Raw genomic sequence first — 12,217 nt, 5'->3', positions numbered from 1 at the left:
ATGACAATTCGAATGCCTATTAGGTCTACCCCTCGCACAAACATCGATGTATAAATAATAACAACAATAATAAAAACGTTGCTTATTAAGCGCTTACCACCGAAGTCTCTACGCGCTATAACATTCAAAATAGACTGATAAACAATTACATATTAAACAAAACAAAACAAAAAAGTGCAAATAAACCTACAAAGTACAATATAAAAACAAAGACATCAATGTGAACAGGGTAAGTTACTAATCAAAAGCAATTTTGAATAAATGTTTTGAATTGGTTAACAGTTTGACAGTTTTTGACATTGAAAGGTAGTTTGTTCCAAAGTTCAGCAGAAGCTTTGCAAAAATAGCGATGAGTTGACACCGAAGTAGACACGAGGTTTAATTGTGAAGAATTCCGTAGATTGCGTGAGGGTTTGTATTCCTGGATTAGTTCTTTCTGATAAATTGGTGCCAATTCATGAATGCATTTAAAAGTTACCCCAAGATTATGTACATAATTTGGGAAGAACTGGAGTGATGTGTTCACAAGAACGTGTGCGTGTTACAAGCCTGGCAGCAGAGTTTTGGATTCTCTGCACAACACTTACGGTCCAGCAAATAGATAAGAGATAGAGCTTAAAAAAGTAGAATTTCCCAGGATCTTGAACTCACTAACTCTTAAGTAAAAAACTCTCGCAACATCCAAGAAGTTTCTTTCCGAATTTTCTTTGTTGTTCTCTGTTCGCACTCACGGCTAATCGTATCATTCTCAATTTCATAAATATACATAATTATCAACAATGCGCTTTGTATCTCTTGAATGGCGATTTGTCATGATAATGATAACGTTCAAATTTAGAAATACCATTAATAATAGACCTTATTTTATTTTATTTTAACAATATTTTTTTTTAAATTTCAATAATATGCATCATTAAAAAAATATATTACAAAATCAGCCATCTTAATGGCGTGTAAAGTTCAACAGAACAAAATTTGGAAAGGAAAAGTTAATCGTTGAACTACATCAACGTCAAATAAATTATCTCACTCAACCCATGCAGCTCGCACGGTCTGCAATCGTGCGTGGCTATCGATCAAGCCGTCGTCTGCGTAGCCTGAATGTCGTTATATACGGCGGGTTTCCCTCCCTTTCCCGCCATTTCTGTCTTTGCCTGTCTCTCACAAGCCATCACAGCTTTCTTGAGATTCCTGGCTAATATTCATCTTCTTTCTTCTCCATCTGATATCAGAAACGCCATCTATTCCAGTGAATTTTAAGAATCTGAGTGTGAAGTATAGTGAATTAGAAGGAGCAGTGTGATCGAATTGTGTATTTTATCAGTATTGTAACATCTTCAGTAGACGAACATTATGGTGAGTAGAATGTTAATTACGTTCTGAGTGGCGGACTCGCCTTTATTCAGAAATTCTGAATATAACTTGATGCTGGTACCCTTTTTCTAAGTATTTTTAAAAATGTCTTTGTGACTTCAAGTTAAAATTGCAAAAACGTCAATTTGTAACAGTTTCGTACATCACCAAAAGAGAAGAGAAGCAATCGTATTTTTTTCTTTTTTCATATCCATAGTGTATTAATCTGATATTCTGCTTTGATATATATTTTGTAAGAACGGAATCTAAATTTGGGCAGTTACATTTCTCCCCAGATAACACTTCCCTTTTGTTCCAGCCATGGATAGGTATGATACATACACGTGTATGTACATGGATCTCATGGCGTGCAGTATGTGTAGAGCCCACGTGCACGATGTTCATTATTCATTTAGGTGTGGCTCTTCCTCGAGATGCAAATCTGTTCCGTCATCAAGCCGCCCCCCCCCCCCCTCCCTCAATCTCTCTTTGTCCCTTCTCTTTACATCACCGCTCTGCACTTCAGATCTCACGATCTTATATCTTTTATTTTTTTTGTTATTCTCTCTTAATCTCTCTCTCTCTCTCTCTCTGTCTCTCTTCTTTTCCCTTTCACTTTGTCTCAAATAGGTATGATTGAACCATGTTAAAAAAAATTAAAATGTTATCACATTAATCTCAATCATTATCCAGTAAACATTAACATAACACTCCAGTCATTATAGACTGTGGCGTTGTTGTTTTAGATTGCAGTTCATTCTTAACTGAAAAATAAATGCGTTGGCTAACTGCGTCATGTACTCATTTTCTCAATACTCTCAATGTATTCAGCATGTATAAGCATACTTGTGTGTAAATTGTATTTTAATTTGATTAATTAGGTAAATTTGATTATTTCAAACGACCATCGTTCTGCCCTTGTCCCCAATGTAAACGAAAGTAAATTCCCCCATCCTATCTTTAATATAATATCAACCACCTGCGATAACTACCTTGCTAAACTTTTCAATTCAATTTAATTATTGTATTTTCATTATGATTATAACAATGTTAATGGCCTTGGGAATTTTAAATTTTCTCATCATTTATCATCTGAAATGTCATTATGTATACCAATGTCATCTTTAAATGTAAATGATTATTACTTTTGATATCATTTTGAGTGTGACCCCGTCACAAACTCTTTAGAAATACATTAAGTCAACTGGATATTTCTTTGCATTTCTGATGGCAGTCTAGGTAACATAATTTCACTCTTCGGAAATCGTATTTCCTTTCGTGAAAAGATCCTATGCAATAAAATTAATTTCCTTCATATATATATATATATATAAAGAAAATTACTGATAGGCCTATGTAGATAAATAATAATAATTTTGATCGCCCTTTGATTACTACTTTCTGCATCAGGTGCATTCATTGACCTAGTCTGACATTATTCTTTCTAATTAAAGCAATACAAGACCATGCAAACATCCATGTTTCTTCTTCCTTTATTTATACACTATGTAAAATACATAAACTTGCCTTTGTAAACATCAATGCATCCTTGATTTCTAACTGCAAATCAGTCAATAAAGCCAATATAAAATATTCATAAACCTAAGAACTCCAGTGTCTATTATTCTACTCAGAGATATGTGTCTGACCAATGCTATTGAATGCATTATCCCATCTGTGTGTGATTCGAGTTCTGCAGGACAGAGGTGAATATACCTGAGTGTAATTACATCGTCTGCACGTGATATGTAAATTGAGCCTGACATTTTCCTTTAGAGGCGCCATGGGGGATCTATCGGCTTAAGCAGCACCCACGTGATTTTAGTACTACAGTGTGAGTCAAAAAAAAGTTTACACCTAGAAAATTGCTAATTATTTTAAAAATCATCTATGCACAGTACATTATTATACATTTTATGAAAAAGTGTTTTATCCCAAATCATTTGGTACCATTTTTGTGTGATATATGTTCACGCTTGGATGAACAGGAGGCATTGTTTGCGAGAGTGCCAAAATCGACTTGCGCCAAAGTTGCTTATGTGACGTTTAAATAAAACAATTGAGATTTGGGTATTAATTCGATCTTTGCAGTTTAAATAACATCTCTAACAAATTTAATAATGCCACACATATCAAATATTCAATATAAGATATCAACGAACATTTGTGCGCGCGTGTGTGGGTGTATGTGGCTTTGCCCTTTGCAAAAAGCATATGCAATGCATTTCATTTGATACATTCAATTCATTCTCTCACTCCGCTAATCCCAACATAATACATACTGTAGACATCACTTTGGCGCAAGTCGATTTTTGCACTCTCGCAAACAATGCCTCCTGTTCATCCAAGCGTGAACCCATACGACACAAATATGATACCAAATGATTTGGGAAAAAATACTTTTTCATAAGATGCATAATAAATTACTGTTCATCGATGATTTTAAAAATAATTAGCAACTTTCTAGGTGTTAACTTTTTTTTGACTCACACGGTAGATGTGTGATTTTTAGGGTAGTTTTGGCCTATTCTTCCTCTTTTACCTTTTTGTCTTCTTAATCTTCATCATCATCATCATCGACGTTGTCGTCGTTGTCGTAATCATCATCGACACCATCGTCGTCATTATTGCGAAATCAGAATCTTTCAAAACATGAGAATTATTGTAGATACATGTACATGAACATCTTCAAAGAGGATAGCAAAACACTATCCAACGATGATGATCATTCTGGCTAGTCATATGTGTTATATCAGATGGCTACCCCTTGGGGTGAACCAAGTCAGCATGACTGTGTATGAGTCATCAGCATTCGACTTGTCTCAAGAACCCCATGTTGTCTGCATTTTATAACATTCGCCACACATTTATGCATCTCCTCTCTCCGATACGTTTCGATTACCTCATCCCCAATAATGAAAAATTGGGGGAATGATAGTTGCTCTTTTTGCTCAGCTTAGTGTTTTGTAAAGATAAATCAACGATATTCCGTATATTGGTTAAAGAATACTAAATACAAACTTCGACCAAGACTTAAATGTATTAATCTTTAATTTATGAACGGGATTCATTCAGCTTGCAAAACATGACTGCTAGATGAATAACGAGAGCTCTTTAACAAGGAAAAATATAACTACCCCATGGCGTTATCTGTGACGCATTCATACGTAACGCCTAGACATGACACGCATGGTGATTATGTAAAGTGCAAATATATTAGGCTGAGGAGTGCCCTTGCTACACGGTTAGTTTATTCGAGGAAAAGGGACAGTGGAAGGGATTTTTTACTCTGGAAAAAAACACTGTGTCCTTAAAAGTTATCAGCATTTCGTTCAAAGTTATGAATTCGTCTGACAATTCCCTTATCATCCTTTAGATCGTTCCTTCGTGCTTAAAGAGAAGGTCGAGTTCTGGAAAAAGATGAACAATAATTTGTGAGCGTTATCATTGTATTGTGCAAGTGTGAAAGCACATCAGATACTAAAGTGTTCCCTGAAAAGCATAGCTCTTCAAATGCCTTAATATTCTAAATATGACAAGTAATATCTTAAAAATCAGGACAGATTTTTGTGCCACATGTTTGTGTAGTCCCATATACGTCTTTCTGTGTACAGTGCTTGTAACTTTACCAAGACTGGGCTAAATTTATTATCATTTTGATGATTCCAGAACATTACAGTACACACCAACACTTAAATGCTAGATGATCAACCTTTTCTGATCGATTCCTTAACGTTTCTTTCACAATGCAATCGCATGACCAGAACTCAACTTTTTCTTTAAGGCATATCAATATGAACAATAAACTAAACCAAACTAGATTTCATTCATAATGAATGAATTATCTAAAGCTGTCCACAAGATAAAGATTCTAAAAAAGGGTAAGAAAAAAGGTTATACCTGTATTGTCGTACATGGATCGTGATGACATTTGTGGTTTTTACACGAGAGTGATGCTATCATCTATCATGAACATGGCAGTCACGGAGCTTATTTAAAATAATAAAACAGAAAAGCTTCTGTCAAGAAGCCATATGTGTTTGTACATTGTATTTTATCGACGTTACGACCTCTCCTCTGGGACTCGTTTCTGACTCGTTTCTGATCATTCGCAGACAGTTGGTTTTCAGCCCTACTCATCAGACTTATCCCCAAGTTCTTACAATATGCATGAGAATACTGTGCGCCAGAAACATAACCAGCTTTAATTTATTTTACACAAGGCGAGAGTTTCCATCGTGCACAATAAATCTCATTCGCCGTCCTATTACACTTTGAGGAGCAAAATAGGGTGACTCATGCCAATTTAACAGGACGGCTTAAAGAGGAATCAATCCGAATATTATTACTTTTATTTAAAAAAGATAAATAACAAAAAATAATCAAAGAATTGTTGAGACAACCCCATTAATGAAAAGAAAGCTATTATTGAAACTTGATTCATTTTGGAGCCATGAACTTGTTGGACTATCGACCTTGTTGGTTCGCCATTTTTTTAATGAGTAAAATGAGGGGAATAATTTTTTCTTCATTTTAAATTTGCAGCAAATTATTATTTAAGTATATTAAAGCGCCTTCATGATCCTCATGATAATTATAATTATCCAATGGTGTGGAATGGTTGTTGGGAGGTAGTGTATACCAGTAATTTGCCCGGTGTGCTTTTAACAGTCGTGATGATAATCCGTGCTTGATTTGCTAACAGGATTTAACAATGAATACGTGAAGATTTTGAGGTTATAGTTTTATTTTTATATATATGTAGGCCCTATGTCAATTAGCGATCTCTTAACTATATTTGTATCACATGGCCGATTTTCCTGTTTATTATATTCCCATGCAATGCAACTTGATATACGCATATGCTTCACTGTAAAGCCCTACTGCACTACGTATAGCTACTTGCGCCCTCTATATAGCACACAATGCCTAATCGGTGGCCGTTGTCCCTTATGGTCTCCTTTTTTTAATGTTAATTGAGAGGTGATTTAATGAGATAACCACCTGTCAGTGACCATGCAGGAAGGTCGAATCCCTCGTGGCTAAACTAGTGCAGGTAGGCTTTAAAAAGAAAATGAGCAGCTTAATTATTTGAGGGATTGGTTAATCTTATAGGACCTACGGCAATTATCATTCGACGACACCGTTTTCGTTCTCTCTCTCTCTCTCCCTCTCTCTTTCTGTATGTATATCTTTTTAACTATCCCTCTATCTATCTTACTATCTATTTCCCATCTCCCGCTCTCTCTCTCTCTCTCTCTCTCTCTCTCTCTCTCTCTGTATATATCTCTCTCTTTTTTTAACTATCTCTTTATCTATCCTACCATCTATTTCCCACCTCTCTATCTCTGATTCTTTCTTTCTTTTAATGATAGAGTAATACTCGTAATACCATGGGGCTCTACACATAGTTTGGGTGGCGTCTGATATATTAATTTGAAAGTGTCATGTCCTCAAGGCAAGTTTTCATTCAAATTGGAAGACCGTACAACAACGGGCGATGTCATCGTAATTTTTGATCCGCAAGAAAAGTAACAAAAATTCCTGTCCCCAACTATATTCATTTTTCTCATATCAGTTTCTTAAAATTGCTTTTTGCTCATGTTGTCTGCTACCTATAACCCAGCTTAATGGCGGTCATGATTATGTAAATGACTCTCACCATGTCCTCTCTGACTCATGGCGCCGCAGCTAATGCTCAATCCCCCCCCCCCCCCCTCTACCAACCCATTGCCTACTCATACTGTCTGAAGCCTTTCTTCCTCCGCTATGTTCCCCAAACATGACTCATAATCTTGATCTCCTCGTCATTCCGAAAGGAAGGGGTGTTCTCGGAGGATTAATCAGTTGAATGACTGTCTCCTCGGCGCACATCCCAGATCGAACATCCAGCATCTCGATCATTCCTCCTCTGATTCAGTGACGCATAATTTATGACAGACACGCTGTTATTACAATTATTAGTTAGAAGAAATTGCTTTTGGATTTGATAAAAAAAGATTACAAAAATAAAGATAATAGGCATTAAGTATCAAGTACACTCTCCATTATACTCTCTCTCTCTCCCTTTCATCTTTTACCACCTTCTCTCTCTCTCTCTCTCTCTCCCTCTCTCTCTCTCCCTCCCTCTCTCTCTCTCTCTCCCTCTCTCTCTCTCTCCCTCCCTCCCCTCCCTCTCTCTCTCTCTCTCTCTCTCTCTCTCGTTCATCACTCTCCTCTCTCTCTCTCTCTCTCTCTTAATTCCTCTCCCCCCCTTTTTTTTCTCTCTCTCTCTTTCATCCCCCCCCCCTCTCTCTCTCTCTTTCCTTTCATCCTTCTCCCCCTTTTTTTCTCTCTCTCTTTCTTTTACCCCTGTCCCCTCCCCCCCTCTCTCTCTCCCTTCCTCTCTCTTTCTTTGTCACCCCTCTCCCACTTCTCTCTCTCTCTCTCTCTCTCTCTCTCGCTCTATATATATATATATGTCTTTGTAGCAGGCCTATGTACATCATTTTCCTTGGTATTTCTTTTCAGCGTGAGTGTATCTCAGTCCACGTCGGCCAAGCAGGAGTGCAGATCGGCAATGCATGTTGGGAGTTGTACTGCCTGGAGCATGGTATCCAGTCTGATGGTCTAATCAATAACGAGACGATTGAGAATCGGCGCGGAGATGATTCCTTCAGCACGTTCTTCAGTGAGACGTCGAAGGGCAAGCATGTTCCTCGAGCCGTGTTCGTCGACCTCGAACCCACTGTGGTCGGTGAGTTTCAGTTTGAGTTTTAGTTGTTTTTTTATTTCACATGAAAAAAACAATACATTAACAAAACATAGTATATTTGCAAAATTGATATTCGTGAAAATAAAGACATCTACATAGCATATGTTTGTATTGTATTTGCCCTAAATAATTTCATAATTACATGTGAAAAAAGGAACTAAATAAAAAGTATATAGCTTGTAGAATTCAAGTTCCTCGAAATAGCGTTGATACAGTGTCATTTATAATAAGGTAGAAGTATAATAATTAAAATGCAAAGTTTACAGATAAAAAAAATGAAATTATATGGATGATGGATGAAAGAAAAAAAAAGAAATGTGAAGAGAAAGTAAAGAATGGGAGTCAGAAGAAGAATGAGAAGGGAGAAAATGAAGTTTTAGAATAAAATTTTCAGGGTCGGGAGTCACAGTCGGAAAATTTAATTTAAATTTGTTTTCAGAATTTTTTTCTCAGGAACGTCATTCAGAGCATTGAACTCTGAAGTTCATACAATAGCTCTTAAAAAAATGTGGTGGAAAGGTCGTTTAGTTTGAAGCCAATACTTATTGCTTAAAAATGTGGTGGAAAGGTCGTTTAGTTTGAAGCCAATACTTATTGCTTAACAAGGCTTCTAAACGACCTTTCCACCACATTTTTTTTTCTTCAAAAAAAAAGTTATATCATACCCCGTAATACCGGGAAATGGCATAACAATTTTATGGCAAATTTAATTCATAAACTGTCCTGAGTCAATAAGGCTGTATCAGGAGCTTTCTGTTTAATATTTAGAAGAAGAAAAAACAAAAAAGCACGAACAAAACAAAACAAATCAAACAAACAAAATTACACAAAACAAAATAAAAAGGCATACCTCGAAGATTATGTTTCCCTGCCAGACAAGGATAGATCTAAATTTGACATAAAAGGTCGAAGTGACATGTATTTGCCTTTTAAAAAAAACCCATCACATATAGTGTCTTGGCGATTGCAATATTTCCACCACCTATACATCTGTGATGTTCATTCTTTCCCATGACACAGATGAGATTCGCCATGGATCGTACAAGAAACTGTTTCATCCCGAGCAGATGATCACCGGCAAGGAGGATGCTGCCAACAACTATGCCCGTGGTCACTACACGGTTGGTAAGGAGATCATTGACATCGTCCTCGACAGGATCAGAAAACTGGTAAGCAATCCTTGCTTAAAGCGTTTTCAGTAACACTTCGTGTCTACTTGTTTGTATTATTCATAATGCAAATACCATTATCTATTCCTCTCTTTTGCCTGAGGTATGATATTATTTTCCCACAATGCTTATGTCAAATGAAATTATGTTGTATTATCTTTTTTGACGGAACAGCGTGATTTCATAACTTTGAATTCAGACAACAGATCATGAATGCACTTTGCCATACCTTGCATTACCAAGAATGTTATGTTCACACTCCTTTGTGAAATGATTTAAGGCAAACCACGATAACCCAAACACCCTCAAAGATAGTTCTGACAATGACATCATGTTCTTTCAAACTTTTATTTTTCATTGTAGGCTGATATGTGCACAGGCCTACAAGGATTCCTCATCTTTCATAGTTTCGGAGGCGGCACCGGGTCAGGTTTCGCCTCTCTCTTGATGGAACGTCTCTCGGTCGACTATGGTAAGAAGTCTAAGCTACAATTCGCTATCTACCCAGCCCCTCAGGTCTCAACCGCAGTTGTCGAGCCGTACAACGCTGTCTTGACCACGCATAACACCCTCGAGCACTCCGACTGCGCCTTCATGGTTGACAACGAAGCTATTTACGATATATGTCGTACTAATCTCGACATCGAGCGCCCCTCCTACACCAACCTCAACCGTCTCATTGGACAAATCGTTTCTTCCATTACGGCGTCTCTGCGGTTCGATGGCGCCCTCAATGTTGACCTGACGGAGTTCCAGACCAATCTGGTGCCATATCCTCGGATCCACTTCCCGCTGGCCACGTATGCTCCTGTGATCTCAACAACGAAAGCTGTCCACGAGCAGCTCACAGTGGCAGAGATCACCAATGCTTGCTTTCAGCCTAACCAACAGATGGTGAAGTGTGATCCTCGTCGTGGCAAGTACATGGCCTGTTGCCTTCTCTACCGTGGGGATGTGGTCCCTAAGGATGTCAATTCCGCCATAGCAATCATCAAGACAAAGAGCAACATCCAGTTCGTCGACTGGTGTCCAACTGGCTTCAAGGTTGGTATCAACTACCAGCCACCCACCGTCGTCCCTGGTGGTGATCTTGCCAAGGTTCAGCGTGCGGTTTGCATGTTGAGCAACACCACTGCCATCGCCGAGGCCTGGGCTCGTCTCGACCACAAGTTCGATCTGATGTACGCCAAGCGTGCCTTTGTTCACTGGTACGTGAGCGAGGGGATGGAGGAAGGAGAGTTTGCTGAAGCTAGGGAGGATCTAGCAGCTCTGGAGAAGGATTATGAAGAAGTTGGCGTAGACTCTGGTACAGGAGAGGATGGAGAGGAAGACGATGAGCTTTAGAATGATCATATCACTCCCCAAAGAATACATGCATGAGCTCGCTTAACAACATGATTAGGCTGATTAATGAAAATTGAAACAGTTAATGGCAAAATAAATTTATTTGTCATTAAAACCCAAACAACGTTTTTTATTTTGTTAACTCGTAGTAAATATGATGATATTAATCGTGAATTGTATTTAGGGTATTGGAGTCACCAATAAATCAATCCACATTCTAATTTTCCATTTTAAATTTGGAATTTCTGACACATTAATTAATCAGGAGTGACTTACGGTAAGTATGATGATGTTGTAAATGAAACTATAACTTGATGCATGTTACTTTGCAGTGTGATTGTCATTCAGTGTATGATCTACATATTGTTGGATCAGTATGAAAAAGTGAAGTGATCTCTTTGTACGGACTTCTATTCCATGTTTGTTTTTGCTGCTTTACGAGTACTGTATATCTACATGTGTGTATATTATTTGAATTCCCTCTCAATTTGCCAATATCAGAGATGCCATTTTATCTGTTATCACACATTACCATAGTACGATGCAGTCTAAGAGGGTACCACAAAGTTCGACTGGTACATTTGAATTGTTTCTGTGTTCTTGATATATTTGCCTTTAAATATGGCGATTATTCCTGCGATCTTAATTCACCAAAATCAATAAAGGTATTGTATTATGTCTTCCATTATTTCTTGATATGTTCTTTCAAAAAGAAGATTTGCTTGCTTCCAGTTTAAGTATTCCGTATTTCAATGTGCTTACTTTCTGAATGTTATTCAGGCTTATTTTATCAAAATAACAGTATTACTTAGAATGGCCAATTTAGAACAATTGTTTTGATAATCATCGTTATAATGATTTGCAAGAGAACAAAGAATAGAGTCGATAGATATCCATATAAGTATATATAGCTACCAATCAGAGCTTGAAGACGAACAAAAGATATTTATTCAAACTTGAAAATTAAAAAAAATAATGTATGTTGTTTTCCTGTCCAATGTAAATACAGAAGTTTGGATAACTATGATATTTCCATTCCTGCATAAGTTAGCACCTAGTAGTCAAAGCATACATTTATATCAATGTTCTATCTACAAAATAGGATGTAAGTAAATGTAATATTCATCCAATCTTATGAAATATATTTTATCTAATAGTCTAAACAAATTGTAATTCCGATATAAGTATGGAGAGCAGAAGCAGTAGTCGCAGTATTATCAAAACCCTTATTTAGACCGGTAGACAAAATAGTTCAATAGAAACAAATCTCCGGTAAAATACGTAATACTAGTAATAACTGATAAGGAAATTGCGGTTGTGGTGGTGATGGTATAGTTAAAGTAGTTATATTAGAGATGCATTAATATGATTGAAGGCATTAGCTACTGATATACTAGGAGAAGTAGCAGCGCATGGAGTGGTAGCATCGTCATGATTGTAGCAGTAGAAGTGGTAGCAGTAGTAGTATTAGTATTAGTAGTAGTAGTATTAGAAGCAGTAGTAGTAGTATTAGAAGTAGCACTACTACTAGCAGAAGCAATAGTAAGTGTAGAAGTGGTAACGCATATATAGAGAGGTGGTGGTGGTGGCAATAAAT

The 12,217-nt window shown here is 37.1% G+C and overlaps 1 protein-coding gene across 1 annotated transcript; it reads left to right on the top strand.

Moving 5' to 3' along the window:
• The first annotated feature begins 1,122 nt into the window (after positions 1-1,122).
• LOC115917916 (tubulin alpha-2 chain-like) lies at positions 1,123-11,305 on the top strand. Its single transcript, XM_030995536.1, has 4 exons — positions 1,123-1,356; positions 7,864-8,089; positions 9,128-9,276; positions 9,640-11,305. Exons 1-4 carry the CDS (start codon positions 1,354-1,356, stop codon positions 10,618-10,620), a joined length of 1,359 nt encoding a protein of 452 aa, XP_030851396.1. The 5' UTR covers positions 1,123-1,353; the 3' UTR covers positions 10,621-11,305.
• The last annotated feature ends 912 nt before the right edge of the window (positions 11,306-12,217 follow it).

This window comes from Strongylocentrotus purpuratus, unplaced genomic scaffold (assembly GCF_000002235.5).
Source record: "Strongylocentrotus purpuratus isolate Spur 01 unplaced genomic scaffold, Spur_5.0 spur5_scaffold_21, whole genome shotgun sequence".
Taxonomy (NCBI): domain Eukaryota; kingdom Metazoa; phylum Echinodermata; class Echinoidea; order Camarodonta; family Strongylocentrotidae; genus Strongylocentrotus; species Strongylocentrotus purpuratus.
The sequence above is the reverse complement of the archived record's forward strand: the minus strand, read 5'-3'. Positions and strand labels throughout refer to the sequence as shown.

Bases quoted from the DNA above. Each gene is read 5' to 3' on its own strand.
- LOC115917916 (XM_030995536.1), top strand. The intron at 8,090-9,127 runs GTGAGTTTCAGT...CCCATGACACAG, and splicing joins CCTCGAACCCACTGTGGTCG to ATGAGATTCGCCATGGATCG. The intron at 9,277-9,639 runs GTAAGCAATCCT...TTTTCATTGTAG, and splicing joins TCGACAGGATCAGAAAACTG to GCTGATATGTGCACAGGCCT.